Source organism: Procambarus clarkii, chromosome 22, assembly GCF_040958095.1.
Source record: "Procambarus clarkii isolate CNS0578487 chromosome 22, FALCON_Pclarkii_2.0, whole genome shotgun sequence".
Taxonomy (NCBI): Eukaryota; Metazoa; Arthropoda; class Malacostraca; order Decapoda; family Cambaridae; genus Procambarus; species Procambarus clarkii.
In genome coordinates this window covers 40,772,387-40,798,211 of record NC_091171.1, presented here as the reverse complement: position 1 = coordinate 40,798,211, position 25,825 = coordinate 40,772,387, and the positions used below count along the sequence as shown (strand labels likewise).

The 25,825-nt window shown below is 40.3% G+C and overlaps 2 protein-coding genes across 2 annotated transcripts in view; both read left to right on the top strand.

The window, feature by feature from the left end:
- Positions 1-14,204, top strand: part of LOC123760268 (rhodanese domain-containing protein CG4456) — a 36,271-nt gene extending 22,067 nt beyond the window's left edge. Inside the window, exons 2-4 of the mRNA XM_045745786.2 lie at positions 11,271-11,384; positions 12,483-12,648; positions 13,081-14,204. Of these exons, the coding sequence (XP_045601742.1) occupies positions 11,271-11,384; positions 12,483-12,648; positions 13,081-13,246 (446 nt within the window). The 3' untranslated portion in view covers positions 13,247-14,204. The remainder of the gene's footprint in view (positions 1-11,270; positions 11,385-12,482; positions 12,649-13,080) is intronic.
- Positions 14,205-23,663: 9,459 nt separating this feature from the next.
- LOC123756650 (uncharacterized) lies at positions 23,664-25,394 on the top strand. The gene is made up of 4 exons (XM_045739881.2): positions 23,664-23,818; positions 24,283-24,324; positions 24,429-24,721; positions 24,949-25,394. The coding sequence occupies exons 1-4, from the start codon at positions 23,795-23,797 to the stop codon at positions 25,193-25,195; spliced, it is 606 nt and encodes a 201-aa protein (XP_045595837.1). The 5' UTR covers positions 23,664-23,794; the 3' UTR covers positions 25,196-25,394.
- The last annotated feature ends 431 nt before the right edge of the window (positions 25,395-25,825 follow it).

The following is a 25,825-nucleotide window of genomic DNA, read 5'->3' as shown; positions in this document are numbered from 1 at the left end:
TTACGCAGGTTGCTGATGAGATTTGTATCATTAACCTCGACTCCAAGATATTTATAAGACTCACAAGTCTCCACGGGCACTCCATTAATAGTATAGTTAGTATGAAGAGAATGGGGAATAAGAACCCTTGTTTTATCAACAGAGATTATGAGGCCACATTCTACTACTTTCTTGGAGAATGCATCAAGTAACATTTGTAGCCTTGGTTTACTGTGTGCCATAATACAAATGTCATCAGCATAACATATAACTGTTTCCGTAGGTTGTACAGGTATGTCATGGATAAGTTTGTGCATAAGTATATTGAAGAGCATAGGGCTTAGGACACCGCCTTGAGGTGTGCCTAGTTCGAATGCATCTGTTCTTGTACTTTTAACTCCTTTAAATAGGACACTAGCACGCCTGTTGGATAGGTAGCTCTTTATCCAACTCAGAAGATTACCTTTGATTCCAAATTCAGCAAGTTGCTCTAATATTATTTCGCCATTCGCTACATCGAAAGCTGACTTTAGGTCAATAAAGGCTGCCTGTGTCCCATCCTGGGAGTTTACAAAGTATTCAGCAAAGCATGTTTGTGTGCTACACTTGGGCATGAACCCATATAGGTTTGGGGCCAGTTTTTCTTTGACCTGAAACATGACACGATTGAGAACAATTCTCTCCAAGACTTTACACATGCAAGATGTAAGGGAAATGGGTCTGAATTTTTGAGAGTTAGGTTTAGGAATTGGTATTATGAGACTTTGTGTCCATTTCTTTGGCAAGATACCTTGTGAGAGACTCATTTGATAGAGGTCAAGCAGAGGGTGGCTAGGGACATCATTCAGTAAGCTCAAGATGTTATAAGTTATACCATCCTCACCAGGGGCAGTTTGCCTAGGTTTTCCTAATGCTGATGTTAATTCAAAGGGGGTTATAGGAAACTGATCCGTTAAATCTGGTGAGGAGCGTGCTATTTCAATATTAAAGTTTCTGTTAATGTTGGTATGTCTTAAATGCTGCTGTATATCTGGGGGTAAGGAAGAAATTTGTGAGACACTAGACCATTGAGCCAGGAGCATGTCAGCATATTCTGCAGGAGTATGATGAAGCTGAACTGGGGCTGAAGGTTTGGTAATGTTTTTAATTTTGTTCCACATTTCTGATAATGTTGTAGTTCTATTGATACCTTGTAGGAATTGTTCCCAATATGTGTTCTTAACTTGACCCTTAAGCTCGCGAAAATCTCTGTTGGCATTAAGGAATGCAAGTAAATTGTCAGCTGTTTTGTCTCGTTTATAAGAGTCAGCAAGCTGAAGCACTTTAGCTCGCTCTGCAATAATAATAGGATCCTCTGTCCATGAGGAAGAACGAGTGTTCTTTTTTTTCCTTGATTTAACCCAGGTATCATAATAACTGGTAATGATACTGACAAGATCATTGTAAAAGTGGTCCACTGATACAGGTGTATACCCAGTGTACCACTTATGTACATAAGCCTTAAAGTGCTGTTTAAGATTGTCTGGAATGTTAATTTTAACTCTAGGATGAGGATTGGACCTAATATCCGCCACATTGTATTCACAATATATTGCAAAATGATCACTTACTAGTTCTGGGATGAGCTTAACGTTGACGTTGCTATCTACTAGGCTGTATCCAATCACATAATCCAGTCTACCCCCCAATAAATGGGTCTGCCGTCAACAGCCCCCTTTACAGACCTGCCAACTATAACAATGTAACTCCAGCTCCCTCGGGCCACCACTGGGCGGCTTACGATGCCTAGAATTAATCAGATGTGTGTTAAGGTGTTGTGATGAAGGTGGTGGTGGTGTGGTCGGGCGACCTTGAGGGAAGGTGGTGGTGGTGGTGTCTATACCGTGGGTGTTGGCTAACCACTCCCTGGGGGGAGGGGGGGGGTGTAATCAATGAGTGTTGTCTAACCACTCAGCCCCTGGGTGTTTGGTTATGGTATTTGACCTAGAAAATTGAGTAAAATGACGTTTTAGAGAATTAAGTTTTCAAAATCGTGTGAAGTGAAGTACAACATATGAAATATAAAAAGATTCATGCTAGAATTATTGATCTATTTTTGGTGCAATATATATATATATATATATATATATATATATATATATATATATATATATATATATATATATATATATATATATATATATATATATATATATATACTTCACACTTCAAGCTGAACTACTTGCAGAAGCAGGGAAAAAACGAGGAACATATTCATCTACAATCTTAACCCCACGACTCAAAGAAGCAGCGAAACAACTAAAAAATCTGAAAGACGTAACAATAAGAAAAGCCGACAAAACAGCAGCATATGTATTGATTCCTACCCATGAATACATGAACAAAATTAGCGACATCCTAAGTGACGACTCCAAATTTCAACGAATCACGAGGAACCCCGTAGAAGACCTTAAGCGGAAAGTAAACAAAACAATTACAGCAATCAACGCAAAGAAAGGTAGTGTGCATTTCAATAAACTTCAAGGCGACTATGGCTTAGGATATGCCTACGGCAATGTTAAGACGCATAAACCAGGTAACCCACTACGCCCTATAATCAGCCAAATACCAACCCCAACTTATCACCTGGCAAAGAAACTCAATGAACTCCTAACTCCATACACTCCAAGTAAGTTTAGTCTACAATCATCAGCAGATTTCCTAGAATTGATCAAATCTACCCAGCCCGATGGAATCATCGCTTCCCTGGACGTTGAATCCCTTTTTACCAACGTCCCAGTCGACACAACCATAGGAATGATACTGGACAGAGTATACAGAGACGAGAGCACCCCCAAATTAGACATACCTGAGCCACACTTGAAAAGTCTTCTCGAAGCATGTACAAAGGAAGCCCCTTTCATCAGTCCACAAGGAGACATGTATTTACAAATAGACGGAGTAGCAATGGGCTCCCCCTTAGGAGTTTTATTTGCTAATTTTTATATGGGAACCATCGAAGATAGGGTCTTCAGTAGCAGACAAAAACCAACTGTATACTGCCGTTATGTAGATGACATATTCGTAATAGTAAAAGACTCAGATGAACTAATTGACCTAAAAAGACACCTAGAGAGAGAGTCAGTACTCCGATTTACACATGAAAATAGTGAAAATAACAGTCTGCCATTCTTGGATGTACTAATAACAAAAACAGGAACCTCTTTAAGCACCAACGTATATACCAAGCCCACCAACATAGGATTATGCCTGAACGGTAGAAGTGAGTGCCCCCAAAGATACAAAGCCAGTGTTCTCAATGCTTATATTCGTCGAGCGCTTACCCACTGCTCTGAATGGAGCAACGTGAGTAGAGAGTTTGAAAGAGTAACTCAGGTATTGGTGAACAACGGATATAGCAACGCGGAAATAAACGCTGCTATAAGAAGACACTTGGACCGTTGGTATAATTCAGAACCTAGAACAGAAACCACAACACCCCCAATAAAATTATATTACAAATCAACCATGCACAGTGAACATATAAAAGAGGAAAGAATAATGAAAGAAATAATCCGTAAAGGAGTAAAAAGCACTACTCCTAACCAAAACATAAACCTGATAATATTCTACAAAACCAAGAAGACTTCCGAACTCCTTGTCAAAAACAGCCCGAAGCCGACGGAGAACCCTCTACAGCAGTCAAGCGTTGTATACATGTACACTTGCCCCCACGAAGGATGTAACCTTCAATGTAAGTACATAGGTATGACGTCGACCAAGCTGACGAGGCGTTTGACATGCCATCTTCAATCTGGTGCCCCTAGGAATCACATGAGACAAGCCCATGACATTACTCTAACAAGAGAAATGTTGAACAAGAATACTTGCATAATAGACAAAACCCAAGATTCAAGAAGATTACAAATTCTTGAGGCAATTCACATAAGAATAGAGCGACCTACCATGAACACCCAAATCACGGAACTATTTACTCTACCCACCATGAGAGTAAGGACAAGACAAGAACATATCGATGCCAACACAGAAGACAATGGCCAACATAACAGGCCAATTACACTGGATTAATCTTTGTGTTTAGATAGGAGATGCCTCGTATGGGCCAATACGCCTTCTGCAGCCCCTATGTTTATCCCTTATGTATCCCCCCATGTTTTTCACCTTCATTGTATTATCACCTGACCTAATGCGGGTATAAAATCAACTAGTATTGTAAGATCTGTTCACTTGAGAATGAACCATGGAGGTTCGAAACGTCGTGCAAATTATACAAATAAGTGTAATACACTCTATAGTAAATCACTTCTTTTCTTCACCTTAAAAGTACGAAAATGAGTTTTGGAGAACTCCTATTCCAATTAAGCCCTGATGCTAAGAAAATAGTTAGAGGGATAGAAGCCCTAAACCAGAAAATAATAAATACAGAATATGCGGTCATATTCAATGAAACATGTTTGAAAGAAAACCTGCTGCCAGTATACACCAATATATATATATATATATAACTGAAAACTCACACCCCAGAAGTGACTCGAACCCATACTCCCAGGAGCAACGCAACTGGTATGTACAAGACGCCTTAATCCACTTGACCATCACGACCACTTGACCATCACGACCGGACGAGTGCCGGCGGTGGGTGGTTCAAATAGCTTCGGCTATCACCTCATTTTGTCCGGTCGTGATGGTCAAGTGGATTAATGCGTCTTGTACATACCAGTTGCGTTGCTCCTGGGAGTATGGGTTCGAGTCACTTCTGGGGTGTGAGTTTTCAGTTGCATATTGTCCTGGGGACCATTCAGGCTTGTTCGCATTTGTGTTCCTCACGTGTGCCCCAAAGAATGAGGTGATTTGGTAAAATGCTATGCCCAAGATTACCTTCCGAGTGCCGGCGGTGGGGTGGTTCAAATAGCTTCGGCTATCACCTCATTTTGTCCGGTCGTGATGGTCAAGTGGATTAAGGCGTCTTGTACATACCAGTTGCGTTGCTCCTGGGAGTATGGGTTCGAGTCACTTCTGGGGTGTGAGTTTTCAGTTGCATATTGTCCTGGGGACCATTCAGGCTTGTTCGCATTTGTGTTCCTCACGTGTGCCCCAAAGAATGAGGTGATTTGGTAAAATGCTATGCCCAAGATTACCTTCCGAGTGCCGGCGGTGGGGTGGTTCAAATAGCTTCGGCTATCACCTCATTTTGTCCGGTCGTGATGGTCAAGTGGATTAAGGCGTCTTGTACATACCAGTTGCGTTGCTCCTGGGAGTATGGGTTCGAGTCACTTCTGGGGTGTGAGTTTTCAGTTGCATATTGTCCTGGGGACCATTCAGGCTTGTTCGCATATATATGTTCGCATATATATATATATATATATATATATATATATATATATATATATATATATATATATATATGTCGTACCTAGTAGCCAGAACGCACTTCTCAGCCTACTATGCAAGGCCCGATTTGCCTAATAAGCCAAGTTTTCCTGAATTAATATATTTTCTCTAATTTTTTTCTTATGAAATGATAAACTACCCATTTCATTATGTATGAGGTCAATTTTTTTTTATTGGAGTTAAAATTAACGTAGATATATGACCAAACCTAACCAACCCTACCTAACCTAACCTAACCTATCTTTATAGGTTAGGTTCGGTTAGGTAGCCGAAAAAGTTAGGTTAGGTTAGGTTGGTTAGGTAGTCGAAAAAACATTAATTCATGAAAACTTGGCTTATTAGGCAAATCGGGCCTTGGATAGTAGGCTGAGAAGTGCGTTCTGGCTACTAGGTACGACGAAATATATCACGAAAATAAACACGTGATTAAGAATGTGACAATGTCAGACCACGGAGGAAAAATGAAACAGGAAATTTCCTTAAGTACTTTCGTATATTAAATACATCTTCAGAAGGTCATTTTACAGATCGAGTGATGGGTATAAATAGGCAGGAAGGAGTGGTGAAGTAAGGTGAGGTACAATACTTGGACAACGCAGACGGCCCATTGGCCCATCAGATGCACCCAATTGGCACATCCGATGTAGCCCAATGGCCCATCTGATACAGCAGACATACAAGCATAATATATAGGTAATTATAACATAAAGAAGTAAATATATACAATAAATTAGTGAGACAAATGTTTTTCAATGATTCTACTTAAATCGCCCTTTAGCTGATCTATTAGAAATGGATCTAAGTTATATAGACCACTGCTAATATTCAAATTACTTTCTTTGGTGATCTGTATCAAAGCAGATTCAATTATGTTTCTGTTATAGGTGCTTTTACAATTTGTTATTGAAGAAGCACTCTCCCAATCAATTTGGTGAGCTTTTTCTGACAAATGCACAAACAAAGCATTAGACAATTGGCCATGTCTTACAGAGTATTTATGTTGCGATATTCTACATTTTAAATCTTTAGATGTTTGCCCGACATAGAACTTATTACATTCCTTACAAGGTATTTTATAAATGACGCAATTATCACTACGAGGGCTGTTCCTTACTAATAGCTTACCAACAGTGTTTTCGTAGCTAAACATTACATCTATATTAAAAAGTTTCAAGGCCTTGACAATATTCTCAAACCCAGAGAAATATGGTAAACATAACACATTCTTTGGGCGAATCCTTGCACTGCATACATTATTATAATATGTACGACGAGCTTTGTTACGACAAACTTCCAAAAAATTCAGTGGGTAACAAAGCTTAAGACCAATCGAATCAATATTCTTAAATTCTTCATCTAAGAATTCTGGACTCACAACTCGAAGAGCTCTTAGATACATTGAAGAAAAAATTGACTTTTTTACATTGTATTTATGCCCTGAAAAATAATGAACATAAGATAAATTGTTCGTAGGTTTTCTGTAAACACTAAACTTTAATGAAGAGTTTTCCCTATGAATAAGCACATCTAAGAATGGCAAACATTTATCAATTTCAGTCTCCATAGTAAATTTTATGGAGGTGACTTGGTCATTAAGTTTGGCTACAAATTCGTCTGTGTTTACATCTGAAGGCCAAATACACAAGATATCATCAACATATCTAAACCAAGGAATGATTCCAGGAGTTATTTTTGAAACAAATTTCTTTTCAAAGAATTCCATGTACAGGTTTGAGAGCAATGGCGATAGAGGATTCCCCATTGCCATTCCAAAAGTCTGTAAATAATACTCATTATTAAAGGTAAATTTACATTCTTTAATGCACAACTTAACAAGACTGACAATAATATCAGCAGAAAGAGGTAAGTCATGGCTCATTAGTTCACGAGCAAGATAATCGAGAATATCATCGACCGGTACCTTAGTGAACAAGGAACAAACGTCAAAACTGATTAACTTTACATCATGAGTGACAGGAACACTATTCAATTTGTTAACTAAATCAAGAGAATTTGTCAAATGAGAAGAGGAGATAGTTCCTAACAAAGGGGACAAGATTTTGGTAAGCCATTTGGAGAGTTTGTAAGAAATGGATCCCACAGAACTGATGATAGGTCTCATGGGATTGTTAGGCTTATGCGTCTTGACAAGACCATATAGATATGGTAATGAAGGTGATGAAGTAGTAAATTGATTAAGAAGATCTTTATGTTTACTTAACAACTTCCTCAAGCTACTATTGAAGAACTTGATGATGTCCTCAAGAGGATTTTTCCTAAGCTTTGTGTACGTTGAAGAATCTAGGAGGAGATCATTCATTTTCGAAATATATTCCTCCTTGTTTAAAATAACAATAGTGCTGGATTTATCAGCCTTTGTTATATGAATGGAAGGATCGGCTCTTAACTCCTGTAAGCTTCGTCTGAATCTTTCGGGAAAATTGCTTGTTTGGGGCGTCAACATTGAACCATAAACAATACCTTTAACCAGGTTTAGGTTTTGTGAAGACAGAGAGTTATGTTTTTCAAGCTGTAACAATGAACTAGCAATTTTAACTGCAGAAGGTTGATTTGAAATGGCAAAAGACATACCATAACCTAAAGCAGTAACCACATTTTCACATATCGTTTTGGACGACAGATTCAACACGTTGTTAGGATTAGATTTCTTGTTCCAATCACTATTTTTAATCAAACTTTCTAACTTGCGCTTAAGAATTTTCTGTAACTGATTAATTTTTCCGCGTAAGTCACTATATATTTCATCCATCAGAAGATTTTTCCAGTCCAAAGGAACAGCCCTCGTAGTGATAATTGCGTCATTTATAAAATACCTTGTAAGGAATGTAATAAGTTCTATGTCGGGCAAACATCTAAAGATTTAAAATGTAGAATATCGCAACATAAATACTCTGTAAGACATGGCCAATTGTCTAATGCTTTGTTTGTGCATTTGTCAGAAAAAGCTCACCAAATTGATTGGGAGAGTGCTTCTTCAATAACAAATTGTAAAAGCACCTATAACAGAAACATAATTGAATCTGCTTTGATACAGATCACCAAAGAAAGTAATTTGAATATTAGCAGTGGTCTATATAACTTAGATCCATTTCTAATAGATCAGCTAAAGGGCGATTTAAGTAGAATCATTGAAAAACATTTGTCTCACTAATTTATTGTATATATTTACTTCTTTATGTTATAATTACCTATATATTATGCTTGTATGTCTGCTGTATCAGATGGGCCATTGGGCTACATCGGATGTGCCAATTGGGTGCATCTGATGGGCCAATGGGCCGTCTGCGTTGTCCAAGTATTGTACCTCACCTTACTTCACCACTCCTTCCTGCCTATTTATACCCATCACTCGATCTGTAAAATGACCTTCTGAAGATGTATTTAATATACGAAAGTACTTAAGGAAATTTCCTGTTTCATTTTTCCTCCGTGGTCTGACATTGTCATATATATATATATATATATATATATATATATATATATATATATATATATATATATATATATATATATATATATATATATATATATATATATATATATATTTTGTGACGTACTCTGGGATAGCGCAGCTACTATCTTTAATAAAATAATATTATATATATAAAATAATGTTAATAATAAAGAAAAGAAGAGAAAATAAATTAAAATAAAACTGCTGGTCCTTTACGCTGTGTAACTTGTGGATAATGAACAAGAAAATAAACACTTTAAATATCTAATAAAACAAAACTTAACAAAAATTGACTTTAATTTTTACAAAAAAATAATAAGAAACAATTAATGCCAAAAAAAAAATCCTTGACCACTTGGCTTTAAACAAAGAAAAAATATATATACGAGTGAATTTACGTTAATAATGGTGAATTATTAACGTAATGGTGAATTATTAACATTCACCATTAAGCTAATGGTGAATGTTACACTTTATAGAAAATGCTCCGAGTGTCTACCGTCAAGGTGAAGGGAGATACGTGAGCTAATGAGAGCACCAGAATGGTTTCTGCTTGCTCACCCGATGATTAATGAAGATTAATCCACCCAAGAGGTGGTGGCACAGGCACGAATAGCTCGTAAAACTCAGCCCTTCTGCTCGAGCCGATTGATTGATTAAGATTAAGCCAACCAAGTGGTGGCACGGGCATGAATAGCCCGTAAGCCGCTCGAGTCCTCCTGCCTGTACGTATGTACGGGGTGATGATGTCAGACAGGTGAGGTGGCAGGGTTTGGAACAGGGCGCCGGCAGAGGAACATAGTTAATGAGTGTTGATTCACGGGAGACATCTCCCGTCACGCAGGGTGCAGTCGCACCTCCACAGATCTCCTGTGTCATCTATTGATACTGGTAATGTCTCAAAAGGGCCTCCACTTACGGGCTATTCATGCCCGTGCCACCTCTTGGGTGGCTTAATCTTCATCAATCAATCAATCGAGTGTTGATTGGGAGCCGGCGGGCCGCAGGTGGGCGGCTCACGGGGAAGGTAGGGCGGTGGTTTGTGGGAAGGAGAGACTGGATAATACATTTTGTAACGTATTGCTGGCGATTCTTGATGTTGAAGGGAGCATGCTGATATTGAAAATGGAAGGAAAGAATCTGCCAGAATTATAGTCTGACGCCTAGGGATGCGTTTCGCAAGGTGCTCCTTACATTCTCAAGGTACTCCTTATGTCTAGCGAAACGCATCCCAAGACGCGAGACCATAGTAAAGTGTGAAAATGATCTTTGGAGAGTTGATTTCTCAACTTCCCTCGGCAGTGAAGAAAAACATAAGAAATATTGAGAAGATTCGTGTTAGAATCATTAATCTTACCCTTTCGGTAATATTCAGGCACAATATATATAATATATAAGTTGTTAGGAATAAAGTTTGTAATTCTGATAATGACAGTGTTTACGTGCTGCGCTGTTATTGCGACTTATGTGATTAATGTACTGTAAGTTTTAAGTAAATACTTTCCCAATTATAAATGTACAACTATATTTATGAATAAAGCTTTTGATTTTAAATGATTTAAAAAATAATTATATATATATATATATATATATATATATATATATATATATATATATATATATATATATATATATATATATATATATAGAAGAATGGCAAGCAGTTGGTATGGGACTACACGTGCGTATCAACCCTGGCTAACACCTACATTAACCTCAGTGTTGCACAACCAGGTGGCGCTGCCACCCACAGGGAAGCAGCCAAATCCCGTAAGTATAGAGAACTGGATCACAACTACAATTTTGTCCCCATTGCTTCTGAGACACTCGGCGCCTGGAATAAAAGTGCTACAAGTTTTTTTTAAGGAACTGGGTTCTAGGCTCATTGAAACAACAAGGGACCCAAGAGCTGCAAGCTTTCTTTTCCAGCGCCTCAGTGTGGCAATACAGAGGGGAAATGCGCACTGCATCCAGGGTTCCTGCCCGCCATCTGAGGAGCTGGAGGAACTCGACAACCTATGATAACCATCTTTGTAACCCATATGTAACTCCTTTTTTGTAACAAAGTTCAAATAAAGTAAATATATATGTGTATATATATATATATATATATATATATATATATATATATATATATATATATATATATATATATATATATATATATATATATATATATATAAACGGGACCATCCCGTTTACAAAGGCTGAGACCCACAAGGTAATGTTTGGTTAATGATATATACATCACATCAATTATCACCAGTAGTCAACCATTTTTGGTCACTTACAGTTATCGTCAATCATCACCAGTTATTATCAATCGTTTTCTGTTAGCGTCAATCATCCTCAGTTATCATCAGTCACCAGCAGTTATCATCAATCAACATCAGCGATGATGAGTGACCTCGTGTGTGACTTTCAGAGATCAGCTACGACGAACTGGCCGGCAACCTGGGCCGGGTCACCGTCATCGATGTCCGCAACCGTGTCGAACTGCAGCAGGCCGGCCAGATCCCAGGGTCTCACTGCATCCCAGGTGGGTCCTGACCCCTCGGGTCCATCCCAGGTGGGTCCTGACCCCTCGGGGTGTCCCACTCCATCCCTGGTGGGTTCTGACCCCTCGTGGTGTCCCACTCCATCCCAGGTGGGTCCTGACCCCTCGGGGTGTCCCACTCCATCCCAGGTGGGTCCTGACCCTCGGGGTGTCCCACTCCATCCCAGGTGGGTTCTGACCCCTCGTGGTGTCCCACTCCATCCCAGGTGGGTTCTGACCCCTCGTGGTGTCCCACTCCATCCCAGGTGGGTTCTGACCCTCGGGGTGTCCCACTGCATCCCCTACCCCCATACACGATTTTTGCAGCCTCACTTACAAATCCCTCTCCCAGCCGAACAAATCCACAAGGGCCGTGACGAGGATTCGAACCTGCGTCCGAGAGCATCCCAGACGCTGCCTTAATCGACTGAGCTACGACATGGCCTCTCTCCCCCGCCTCCCGTCAAGAGCCATCATCCTCTCACACATTCGAGGAAAATTCTAAATATTAAGCAACTATCTTTTTGGCACCCTGAGGTATAGAGATACTTTCTGGGGGTTAATTATTAATAGTTCACGAATATTCTCCTGCACAAGTTATAATACACAAGAAAATCACAACAGACTGAGATATCTATGATGAAATCTGTAGAGTAGAACGGGGCTCGAATTCGCGTTCTGGGTAAACCTTACAATATTGTGGCTTATGGGTTAAGATGTGCGTCTAGGGCGACCCAGGTTCGATTCCCGGCCTGCTCCAAAGATTTCCTCAAGTAATAATTAAATATTTTTTCAGCAAATCAGAGTACTGTGAATTTTGTAACCATCTTCAGTAGTATACCCATTAATCGTTGGTCAAAGTAGTAGTTAGTGCTCTCTAACCAATAGGAGTAATAACCACATATATTGTGTCCAACCTCTTGAACTGGTCGGCAGAACGACGGCGTTGCTTCCTGCGCAGGGTCCTCGCTCGATCCCCAAGAATCGAACGAGGACCCAGCCATGTGGATGGGCGCCGTTCGTTCGTTCTATCTCCTCCACTCCCAGATCCCATGCTCTGTCATAGTGGCTTTACGCTCTGTTCATCACCTTACCTTACAGTGACGGAGATCAAGTACGCGTGTGGCCTGGACGAGGAGACCTTCAAGTCCAGGTACGGGTTTGAGAAGCCCGGGACGCAGGAACCCCTCGTGGTGTGCTGCAGGACGGGCGTCCGCTCCAAGACCGCCTGCGATATCCTGCAGGCTAAGGGCTTCAAGAGCCACAGGTAAACATTGCTGCCAACAGGTACAGCCAGCTGGCTCCAGGCTGCACATATCCGGCTTGAAGCCGAGGGGGTCGACATGTGCTCTCTGCGATCCCAACTATTCTCTATCAAAGATGCTATTAAATGAATATTTCTTATTTTTGTCACGAACATATTAAACATTGCTCAAACACTTCATTTTTTTTTGTGTTGCTTCAATACACCTTAATTGCAATTCTTGCTCATAACTGCGATAAATATTCAATATTTGGGTAGGTCTGTATAATGAAATAGCAGAAGTTTGCCTGTATCATCACTACTCAGCAGCTGACTCGTGTTTGGTCAGCAGGTTGTGAAATAATTTCATGTAATATCTCATCATCATTCCTGCGCCTCCCTCCTTCCTTCACTCCCTCTTTACGGACGACGAGAATGACTTTCTTCCTCCCACAGGATCTACCGCGGCTCCTTCAGTGAGTGGGAGGAAAAGGGAGGCGACACCATCAAGCCCGGACAGCCCTACGAGTACGAGTTCTCAGACAGCGACGATGATGAAGAGTCCAACTCGTCCACCGATAACATGTCCTCAACTGGCGACAGCTCCTTCAAGAGTTCGTGATGGTTCATGCTTCAGTCTTGTCGCCGGGCTTACGAGACTCGTCCCCGGCCTGAGAAAGAGTTGTAATCCAGAAGCTGTGGGTCCTAGACGTGTGAAAGACCATAGGTCTTATCCTTAACATAAGCTACTCGTTCTGTCACTACTGCGTGAACCACACTTTGCCACGAAGCTAGACACACAAACACGCGCGCACACACACACACACACACACACACACACACACACACACAAGATCCTCAAGGGAATCGACAGGGTTGATAAAGACAGGCTGTTTAACACAAGGGACACACGCACTAGGGGACACAGGTGGAAACTGAGTGCCAAGATGAGCCACAGAGATATTAGAAAGAACTTTTTTAGTGTCAGAGTGGTTGACAAATGGAATGCATTAGGAAGTGATGTGGTGGAGGCTGACTCCATACACAGTTTCAAGTGTAGATTTGATAGAGCCCAATAGGCTCAGGAACCTGTACACCTGTTCATTGACAGTTGAGAGGCGGGACCAAAGAGCCAGAGCTCAACCCCCGCAAGCACAACTAGGTGAGTACACACACACACACACACACACACACACACACACACACACACACACACACACACACACACACACACACACACACACACATACACACACACACAGGCTGTCACGAACATACATATAGATGTCCAAAATTACATATAAAAAAAAAAAAACACCGTAATACAAACGTTTTACTTTTAACAACTGTGATAAAGGGTTTCTTAACTATATTTTTGTAGAATAATGTTTGGAGAATTATATAACTTTAATGCAGTCATCGGGAGGAAAAACCTTCATGCAAACTGCACCGTATCGCAAAGAAAAAATATATTACTTTAAGACTGAAACGAAATTAAAATGGAATGTGTTTGATCCCATATTGGGATAATCACAGCTAATATATATAAACAGGTATATATATGTGTAATTATAATCTTCCAGAGTGTTTAATTTTTCCTACAATAAATATAGGAGAGAGAGAGGAGTAATAGAGACACGTTCCGTGCCTGCTGAAGGCTTATTATCCCCATACGAGGCAGCTCTTGTCCCCCCTGCACTCAAGATGGTTTAATATGTCTACCCATGCCTGCTGACATAGGTATGTCTACGTATGCCAGTGACATCACACAACTTTTTATGTTACCCGGTAACTTTATTCCATAAATGAAACACACCTGTTACTGAACCACAAAAACAGGAACAGTCATGTGTGCCAGAGACTCACAAAGCTCGTATATATGTAGAAATTCCTTGTATGTCATTTATAATGCCTATAATTACTATGAGAGAAATGTGTTGATTTTATGGAGAAATAATTAATTCATAATTACTTTGCGTCTACACCTCTACGCTCATACCGGGAATGCATCAGTAACGTGACAGTAAAGGCGGAATGTTCCTTAAGTCCACTACGGGCTCACCATAGCCCGTGCTACTTAGAACTTTTTGTTCCAAGTAGCGAATCTTAAAACAATATTCTCTGTTTAATGACGCCTCGAAAACACTTGTCAAAGTTAAGTACAATAAATATTTTAGAAAATACCGTAGGAGCAATAGTCCTGTAGTTGTCAGATATCTTCATGTATTCTATGAGGTACGTAAAGAAACTGTAGAAAGCAGTAATATCCTCACTGAACCTTTCCTTAAAATTGAGTCAAAGAATCAGCTGTGCTTATTAAATCTTCATTATTTGCAGTTTATCTTGAGCCAGAATCGACAGCCATTATCTATCAAGAGTCTATTATCTATCACAGATGCCATGAACATTTAGTTTTAATAACATGCAAAAGGGTACAATGTAAAAAATAACTATGTGTGTTCGAGGTTGGGGGCCAGACGCTTGGAGCTAGAGCCTTACCAAACTTTGCCAGGAGGATTGTGACAGCACGACGACTGTCACAAGGTGGCTGGGTTCGACTCCCAGACGCTCAACTGACGTAGAACTGGCTTTTATTGCCACAATCCACGAGTCATTTGATGTTTGAAATGTGGGTTTGATTAACCCCGGAATATTTGTTCAACATATTTCTGCTGTTATCGACGTTTAATCAGCGTCTGTAACGTTCATTTAACAACGATAATGTTGATTCAATGTTACTGGAACATGTTTTGCCCACTACGGAATCATGCTAGTATATGCTAGATTGGCCAACATAAGAACTGCCTTTAGAAACTTGAGTAAGGACCCTGTATACCACTTATGTCAGACCAATCCTGGAGTATGCAGCTCTAGCCTGGAGTCCATACCTAGTTAAACGCAAGACAAAGTTAAAGAAGATTCAGAGGTATGCCACCAGACTAGTGCTAGAACTGAGAGGTATGAGCTACGAGGAATGGCTACGGGAGCTAAACCTCACGTCCCTGGAAGACAGAAGAGTAAGGGGAGACATGATAACCATCTACAAGATTCTCAGGGGAATTAACAGGGTGGACAAAGACAATCTCTTTAGCACGGGTGGAACACGGGCAAAGGGTGTGGGAACCGACCTGTGAGATTTATATTTATTTAATTTATATGAATTTATATTTACGTTAATTTATATACTTCGATAGCAATTTGTATGATAAGTGGACTGTATTTCTGCAATAATCTCACAAATCGATCCTCTACACATTAGGGGGGTTTATATTAAATTTATATATATGCAGCCAATCAAACTACAGTATTAGACTACATACATTGAAGAGGTTCCTTATCTTATTTGTACAGCAGGCCTTAGTCCACCAGGTATAACCAGGATGTAGACACCAAATTATCCTCTTTGAGGTAGCTTCCAACATCCAGTAACTGATGCACAAAGTCTTGCTTCCTCGTCTTGACCTGTCAAAAGGGCGCTAGCTATGAAGCCAGAATCCTAATATATGACAGCTATATCAGAGAAAACACTGTACATCTGTAAACACAGAACACTTAACTTGTATTTGTTGACAGAGTGTTGATGATGGTACACCTTTGGTTTCCATAACACTTCGTCCAAGTAAAATTAACAGGAGCCGAATTGCTCCCATGCCTCTGGTCTAAGTACAATAACAATGGCTGACCACTCCCTCACAACTGACGCTACTGGTCTACATTGTCCAGATGACAGTAAGTGATAGAAGGGTCACATTTACTCTATTTTAATTCTGATAATTAAGTTATTTTATATGAGATGTTTTTATGATGGTAAAGTCCAAAGACTAATGTATTTAAGAATAATTCCCACCATAATAGGTGGTGAATTTATAATAGTATGTGGTAATGATATCCCGTTTTCTATAGACGGAAATTCCACTACAAGTTACATTTTCTATGGGTAACTTGTTTATACAATACAGCAGCAATATTATCTGCCTGCATGTAATATTATTAAATGGTGTCGGATTTTCCGACAAAGGGACACAGGTGGAAACTTAGTACCCAGATGAGCCATAAAGACATTAGAAAGAATTTTGTCAGTGTCAGAGTAGTTAACAAATGAAATGCACTATTCAGTGATGTGGTGGAGACAAACTTCATACACAGTTTCAAATGTAGACTGGATAGAGCTCAATAGGCTCCAGAATCTGTATACTGGTTGATTGACAGTTGAGAGGCGGGACCAAAGAGCCAAAGCTCAACACCCACAAGCACACTTAGGTGTCAACGGAAGCGAGATGGAAGGGTTAAAAGGGAGAGGCAACGGAATTATCAGTGGAGAGCGCTAAGCCATTACGACTACACACAGCACTTGGAAGGGGTCAGGATAAAGGACGAGGATGGGACGGGGAGGGGGGGGGGGGGCCGGAGGAATGGCGCCCAACCCCCCCTTGGACGGTCGGGGATTGTCGGAAAATCCGACACCATTTAATAATCATACAGATAATAGCTGTACAGTATTGTATAAACAAGTTACCCATAGAAAACGTAACTTGTAGTGGAATTACCGTCTAAAGAAAACGGGATATCATCACCACATACTATTATAATTCACCAGCTATTCTGCTGGGAATTATTCTTAAATACATTAGTCTTTGGACTTTACCATCATAAAAACATCTTATATAAATTAACTTAATTATCAATATTAAAGTAGAGTAAATGTGACCCTTCTATCACTTTCTGAAATCTGGACAAAGTAGGCCAGGCGTGAGGGAGGAAGGAGGGCAGCCTTTGTTGTGTCACCTCCGAGACGTGTGGAGCAAATTCGGCTCCTATCATTCTGGACAATGTCGGCCAGTAACGTCAATAGTATGGAGTGTTAAACAGCCATTGTGTTTATATTGAGACCAGAGGCTCACACGGGAGCAAATTCGGCTCCTGTTAATTTTACTTGGACGTAGTGTTATGGAAACCAAAGGTACCATCTCCAACACGATGTCTACAATTCAAGTTAAGTCTATCCGAAACCCGTTTATCATTCATTTATGGCCATTAATGTCAGGATATAGGGTGACCCGGTTAGATTACGTGGAAGCCTCAAACTAAAGGTAATTAAGCCAGGTCTTCATGTTCCATGTACTGTACAGTTTCTCTGAAATACTTGTCATATATAGGATTCTGGCTTCACAGCTAGCGCACTTTTGACAGGTCAAGACGAGGAAGGAAGATTTGTGCACCAGTTACTGGGTGATATGGAAGCTACCTCAAAGAGGATAATTTGGTGTCTACACCCTAGTTATACCTGGTGGACTAACCTGCTGTACTATAAGATAAGGAACCTCTTCAATGTATGTAGTTACTGTAGTTTGATTGGCTGCATATATATTAATTTAATAACCCCCCCTAATGTGTAGAGGATCGATTTGTGAGATTATGAGATTATTGCAGAAATACAGTCCACTTATCATTATACAAATTGCTATCGAAGTATATAAATTAACGTAAATATAAATTCATATAAATTAAATAAATATAAATCTCACAGGTCGGTTCCCACAGGGATTGAACGGCGACCTGCACGAAGTGAGATCGTCGCCCCACCGTGCAGCCCAAGTGGCTAGGCACTTGGGTTAACCGGTTAAAAGGAGAGAGAACAGGAGGGAGGGAGGCAGAATAAATATAGACCCGGGCATCGCCGGATACCCCTCTAGTATTGAACATAAAATCACAGTCAGTCCTAGCAAACGTGCTGAAATTATTTTATTTTTTTGTCCTACTATACACGTATTATCCAAATCTTCAATTAAAGCAAATATAAAAAGAAATTTCATTACAGTTTGCCTTTAATGGTCTAATTTTTTTTTAGATGTCATTAGTGATCTAAAAAAGTCACAGTTTCGTATTGAGTGAATTGCTCATCTTTACACCTGGACGAAAGTACAATTATTTAACATTGTTTCATATCTGATGTTTGTAAACTTTGGAACCTACGAAATGCTGACCATGGAGATGCCCACGACGTATCCTGGGAATCCAGCCCCACACTCACTGCGGTTTGCTTGGTGTCCTGCTATGCTGCTCGGCCACGGTGTGGTCCTCTGATGTCGAGTTTAAGGCCTATAAACACAATACCTTTGAATAACCACCAACAAGTATACTTCGGTCCTCTACGTGTCAAGGACCAAAGTGAACTCTCAGTGGGGTATACTTTTCTGTGTGCATACCCCTAGGCGACTTGCTGCCTGGTCTACAGCGGAATGGACGAGGAACACCCATTCAGCTAACATAAACTCTTTTATAAAGGCATTCTTTTATCAGTGCCCACTGTCATTATCTAAATGATCGTAGGAAAATACAAGATTACAGTCGGGGGTCCCGGCTGGGATAGATATAGTTTGGTATATTTCTTTTCCACCTAATGCCTCTGTTCACCTAGCAGTAAAGTGGTACCCTGGAGTTGGGCAACTGTTGTTGGGTTATATCCTGGGGAAGATTGAGTAGTTCGATCATGGGGGGACCTCGATACAATATATATATATATATATATATATATATATATATATATATATATATATATATATATATATATATATATATATATACTATATATATATATATATATATATATATATATATATATATATATACATATATATATATATATATATATATATATATATATATATAATATATATAAAAGTTTGTGAGGGTACCACCTCTGGTGCCAATGTGGGGACCCATAGCCTCGGAGAAGAAAATAAAAAGTATTCAGAGGAGACCTTGTGGTCTCAATGGATAGATGGATAATATATATATATATATATATATATATATATATATATATATATATATATATATATATATATATATATATATATATATATATATATATATATATATACATATACATATATATATATACAGGTTCCATGGTGTTGTTGGTGCAGGGGCGGCGAGAGCAGAGGTGCCATATGCGCCCCGGCATACCCTTGAAAGGTAAATCACAAAGCCATACAGATATATCAGCATCGGCATTTGGGGGAAAATAGCGCGCCTTGCGGGAAATATCCACGCTGATGGGCAGATGTTTGGGGAGTCCCAGGAGTCCCTCAGGGAGGCGAGCACCGGGCCCCATCCCGCACAGGAGAACACTGGGCAGTCAAGGAGAAAGAAAAACTACCCCTCTTAAACTCGTATCCATATGGGCGACAACCCAAAACGTCTTTCAGTGCCATTCGGCAGAGACGAGGTCCTTGAGGACACACCAGGAGCCCCATCACGTCCTGAAGGCACACTAGGAGCCCACCACACCCAGAGGGCCCACCAGGACCTGCCATCTCCCAGCACCTCTCGGCCGGCGCCGAATACAGCAGTCTCTCCGCCCGAAGAACCAGCCAGAAAAAAATTAAAATCTATTGCCTTCTCCGTGACCCTGGGCGATAAGTGAGCCAGATGACGCAACACGACCCTATGGGTTAAATCGCGGCACGCGATCCGACGGTCCCCGATGACGATGCAGGTGTACAGACGTCAGGTCGTCGTCTAGGTTGAACCAGGAGTTCCACAGGCTTCCTGTCCTGGAGTCGAGAATCAAGTAATAAAAATAATAGAAAACGGGATTTTCAACACCTAGATACTTGGTCTTTATTATGGGGTTACTATTACACAAATAAAACACACACACACACACACATACACACACACACACACACACACACACACACACACACACACACACACACACACACACACACACACACACACATATGCCTTGGGACCTCGCGGCTGAGTGGACAGACCTCTGGGGTCCTAAGGTTCCGGGTTCGATTTCCGGCCGAGGCGGAAACAAATAGGCAGTTTCTTTCAGACTGATGGCCCTGTTCACCTAGCAGTAAATAGGTACCTGGGAGTTAGACAGCTGCTACGAGCTGCTTTCTGTGTGTGTGTGTGTGTGTGTGTGTGTGTGTGTGTGTGTGTGTGTGTGTGTGTGTGTGTGTGTATCAGAGAAAAATCTATACAGTAGATATATAATAGATGAAAAAATAAAATTGATTAAATAGGCGGGGTCCAAGAGCTAATAGCTCGATTCTGCAGACACAAATAGGTAATAGTAAATACACAGATATACACACACATGTATAACTTGCTAAAAAGCAATCTTAAGCCTGTATAAATTGAGTCAATGCCACAGAAGCTGTATTTAAAGTGGTAATTTAGTGTAGGGCTTAAGACCTATTATCCTCTGGAGAGTTATTAAGACCACCAAAATGCCTTTCTGACCAATTACCAAGTAAACTTTGGTCATCAAGATTGTCAAGCCAGAGTATACACATATCGAAAACTGGGATATGCTTTTAAGTGTATTTCTTCTGTAGACAAAATCTACCACCTTATATTCGTATTGTCGGAAACAGCCTGTGTCCTCAGGCTAGGCTCGTTCAAGCAGCGGCCGACCACCCAAAGAGGCATTCATCAATGTTAACATACTACATATTCAAAATTTGTATTTTCTCAAACCTAATGTAATATTATTACGAACTAGAATGTGCTGAATAGTTAAGTCTAACTTACTGAAGGTCAATTCATACATTAAAAAAGGGGAAACTATTATATTCTGCGTGAATGTAATTTAATATTATTAAGACATATTGACATTTGATCTTATTGTACTAGATAGATGGATAAACGGATGGATGGATGGATGGAGAATAGATGAATAGAGATAGATGAGTAGATGGATGGACAGACTGGTAGCTAGATGAGAGATGGATGGATGAACAGATAGAAGGATGGATATATAACTGAATGAATACAAAGTTTGATGGACAGAAAGAAAAAGGGATGGATAGATGTGTATATAGGGATAGAATGACAGATAGATGAATGGAAAGCTAGATAAATGTATTGATAGATGGATGTATAGATAGTTGGATAGACGGATATATGCATAAGCAGATGAACAGTGGGGTAGATGGATGGATGAATGGATATGTGAATGAGAGAGGTAAATGAATGTATAGACAGATGGATGGAGATATGGATAGATGGATAAATTGATGAATAGATTGCTAGATAGAGGGACAAATTGAATTATCTTGAACTAACCAATTATTGGACCTCCAATTGGTTATCTTGAGATGAATTCGGGGCTTTTAGTGTCCCCGCGGCCCGGTCCTCGACCAGGCCTCCACTCCCAGGAAGCAGCCAGCTGACTAACACCCAGGTACCTATTTTACTGCTAGGTAACAGGGGCATAGGGTGAAAGAAACTCTGCCCATTGTTTCTCGCCGGCGCCTGGGATCGAACCCAGGACCACAGGATCACAAGTCCAGCATGCTGTCCGCTCGGCCGACCGGCTCCCCTGGTCGAGACAAAGAGACAAAGGAGAGACAAACCCCGGCAACGCTGGGTACCCCTCTTAAATCTATACTATAAAAGAGAATGTCTGTTGGTCTGGGGTATGGGATGAACATAGACTGGGTCGGGGTCGCCAGCATTCAAAAGAGAACAACGTATCACGGTCACATTCAGACCCCCACGGCAACTCTTGCCACTGCCCGCCCAGTTCACCTACGAAAATGTTATGAAAAAATACAACGGATTTTGTTTTAATTTTCTTATGGAAATATACGCCATTATTCACTGCTCTAGGGTTAGCGGAAATATTCAGCTATTTAAACTAACACCATAATCCCATAAAACAAGTAAATTATATATTCTGCCCCCTCCTCCCCCTATCATAGAAAACTGAACAACCCATAAATTCGCAAGGGGAGACTTATATTCTGTGTATATATCATATAATAATTATAAAGACATAGTGACATTTGCTCTTATTATGATAGTAGTAATATGTAGGATAGAGACGGAGAAAAATAGAGAGGAGAAAGAGAAGCGGGGGGGGGGGGGGGACAAGTAGTAGAGACAAGGGGGGGGGGGGGGAGGGGATACAAGGGAAGAGGGAGAAGGGGTCAAGACGAAATGGGGAGACAAAAGTAGTGGGAAGAGGGGGTAAGACGAGGGAGGAAGAGACCGAAACATTTTCTGAGAGAATGGGGGACTGGGAAGGGGTTGGACATAAGGTATGGGGAAATCGGGGAAGGGGGAGAGGTAAGCCATGGGGGAGGAACGAAGGGGAGGGGTGCCTAGGGGTAACGGGATCCAGGGACTGAATGGAGAGGTGGGAGGACCCATCCTATTTACCCATCACCATACCCATACCCGTGATGGGTATACACGGCAACAACGCTAAATACGCATTTAACAGTCAACTCAAATTAAGTTAAGAAACAAATATAATGTAACTGTTACTGAATTTATGAATAAAGATATATGAAGATGAATCGAGATTCATAAATAAAGGCAATTGCCTATAACGAAATATACGAACATCAATAAGGATATACGAACATCAATAAGGATATACGAACACCAATAAGGATATACGAACATCAATAAGGATATAAGACTCTAGTTGCTAGAATATTTTCTTATAATAACATGAAAATGGGAATTGTTTAAACATTGACTATTTTGAATATTATGAAATATTTAACATTCGTATGTAGGCTTATACATATTTATGTATGTATATTGATGTGTTTGCATACGTATCTTATGTATCAAATTATAATACTAATATATTAATGAACTTTTAAAGTTCGATGGGACGTATGTTATAAATATATTTCTCATGCATGTATATATATATATACATACATAACAATCATGCTTGTATATATATATGATGTATACTTACAGAAATAACCAGGAACCATCACTCCCGTCTAACAACTGACACTGAGACCTCCAATTGCTAGTCCTGCACTTAACAGCCGCGCGGGGGTCACCAGTTTTCAACTTCTGTTTCTCTTCAAATTAAACGCCACTTATCGCTTAATGCATTCCAATAACACTTTAGCACAACCTGCGACATGGTAGCCCCGTCGCGTTGTTGTTTTAGATTTAGCGACTCAGAACGAAATGTCCATGTAGCACGGGCTGTGGTGAGCCCGTGATTCGTCGCGTCGTGTCCGTATGTAAATATCGCGCAGGGAGCACTAGGGGTGGGAGGTGAGGTCAGGGGGAGAGCGACGGTCAGAGGTCAGAGCTCCACTTTGCGGACACACGACAACACTTGGCTGCTGTGGAGGACATTAGTTACGTATTTTGGGGTCGTCGTATAACCATGAGGGTTCTTCTCTTCCTCGCAGTAAGTCTGAGTCAGGTTACGTGATAGGATTTGGGTTTTTATAAACCGGTCGTTGTATACCTGGCGTCCTGATGTTGTGTGGTGTGTAAAACTCGCAGGCAAATATAAGCTGGCCACCCTCGTTTACTCTAAATGTTTTTGGAACTGAATTGGTAATGTTCTATTAATATGTAAATTTTTTAGTGCTAGTAGACACTTCTACAATGTATTTACTGAAGTCTTAACTAAGCTCGTTATATCTAATATAAACCTGAATGCGTAACTTTGGGATCTAATAACCTTTTTGTCATTTAACTTGCACAACTCTTCATATAATTTAATTTATCTTTTGGATGTTCTCCAGACATGCTGAATTTAATATTTGATCATATAAAATCTTTAAATTATAGTTATAATCTTTTAAATATTTAATTTTGCCTTGACTAAGGATATTCCACTAAACCCTTAAATGTGCAATTTTTCAGACAAGCTTGCTGACAGTCACTGACCCGATAGTATCTGATCAGGTAAATATACCCTAATTATATTTCTTAAACCTGTTTTTCATAGTTTTAGATTTCTATACTAAAGCGTCCACATTTAAATTTTACCACAAATTTATTTCCGGCAGTCTACAACGCCTCTGGTTCCTCATCCAGAACCAACGACCCAGCATCCAAATGGCTGTTCCTCCGGAGAGTTGGATAAGGACTCTGATCAGAGTGATTCTGAGGAGGCTTCTGGTGTGCTGAACGACCCCGGAAGCTCGTATGGCATGTACGAAGGCGTCTTTGATCCCTTGGGTCAATTAGAGGATGTCCTCTCGTCCGGGGACTCTGTAAATGGCTCAATCTCCCCTTTAGCTAGAGATTTCAACAATCTTGCCAATGATGTTTTGACAGAAATCGCCCGGCAAGGCTTCTTGTGAGTAACTGAGAATATTGCAGGATTAAATCTGTGTGGCTAACTTCTCTTAAAATTAAGGTGATGCCATAAGATTAAAACTCTTCATTCCTTCTATATACATTCATCTTAGAGAGGAAAGTACTTTGTTTATAACTATAGTTGGTAGGAACAATTTGTAAAGTTTTTTAACTTGGCTTAACTTGAAGAGTCATGTCTCATGGATACATGTACCTGTTCATTCCCAGGTGCCCTGACTTCTGCCCAGAAGTCCTTGGTCCCACCTGTATAGAAGAATGTGTTCGCAGAGGCGTGCCGGAGCTTACTTGCCGGATGTTCTGCTACACCGTGGAATACACGTGCTGTCATTGTCCTCCCTCCTGCTTCGCCCCCTTGATCACCTGTTACCACGCCTGCAAGGAGGAAGACACAGATTGCAAAAACCAGTGTATGGGTATCGCGCAAGTTTGTTGTGCTAAACGCTTCCAAGGTTGACCAAAGCAGACTTGGTCTTTTTTTTTTAAATCTTCGTTGGTTATTTTTTTCTTGCCTCGCTGTTGTGTAAATGTGATCTGTTGCTAAAATACTGTAGTAGAGATAAGGTCGTAATGTTGTATTCATATAAAATGCATTTTTCTGCTTTGTGTCCTAAATATGGCGTGTAAGGAAAGTGTTAAATAAAATCTTGTGCTTATTTAGTACTTTAATTTCTAGATTGTATTTTGTATTTAATACTTGGATTTTTCATGGATTATGCTTGACACCGCCTTGTTAAAAGGAGGGGGAAGCGGGGTTGCAGGACCCTCGCCGGAGCTTCCTTTAAAACTGATTATAACAGTCGTAAAGGATTCCATTCGGCGGCCATTCCACCATTAAGTTCACTAATGGACTCTTGCTAGAGATTCTACCTGTACATTTGAGGGGGGGGGGAGGGAATTTTTTTTTTAATCTAGGAATACGAGGGAAGTTTTCTAAAATGTTCATTGTCCATTGGGATTAAAAATTTAAATGTGAAGTAAACTCATTCACTTCCAGACGGTCAGCTTGGTCACAGCCGGGTTGAAGTCTCCTTCAAGCACCCATACAAGATTTGTTCCCGTCCTCGGGCAAGGCTCGTTATTGGCG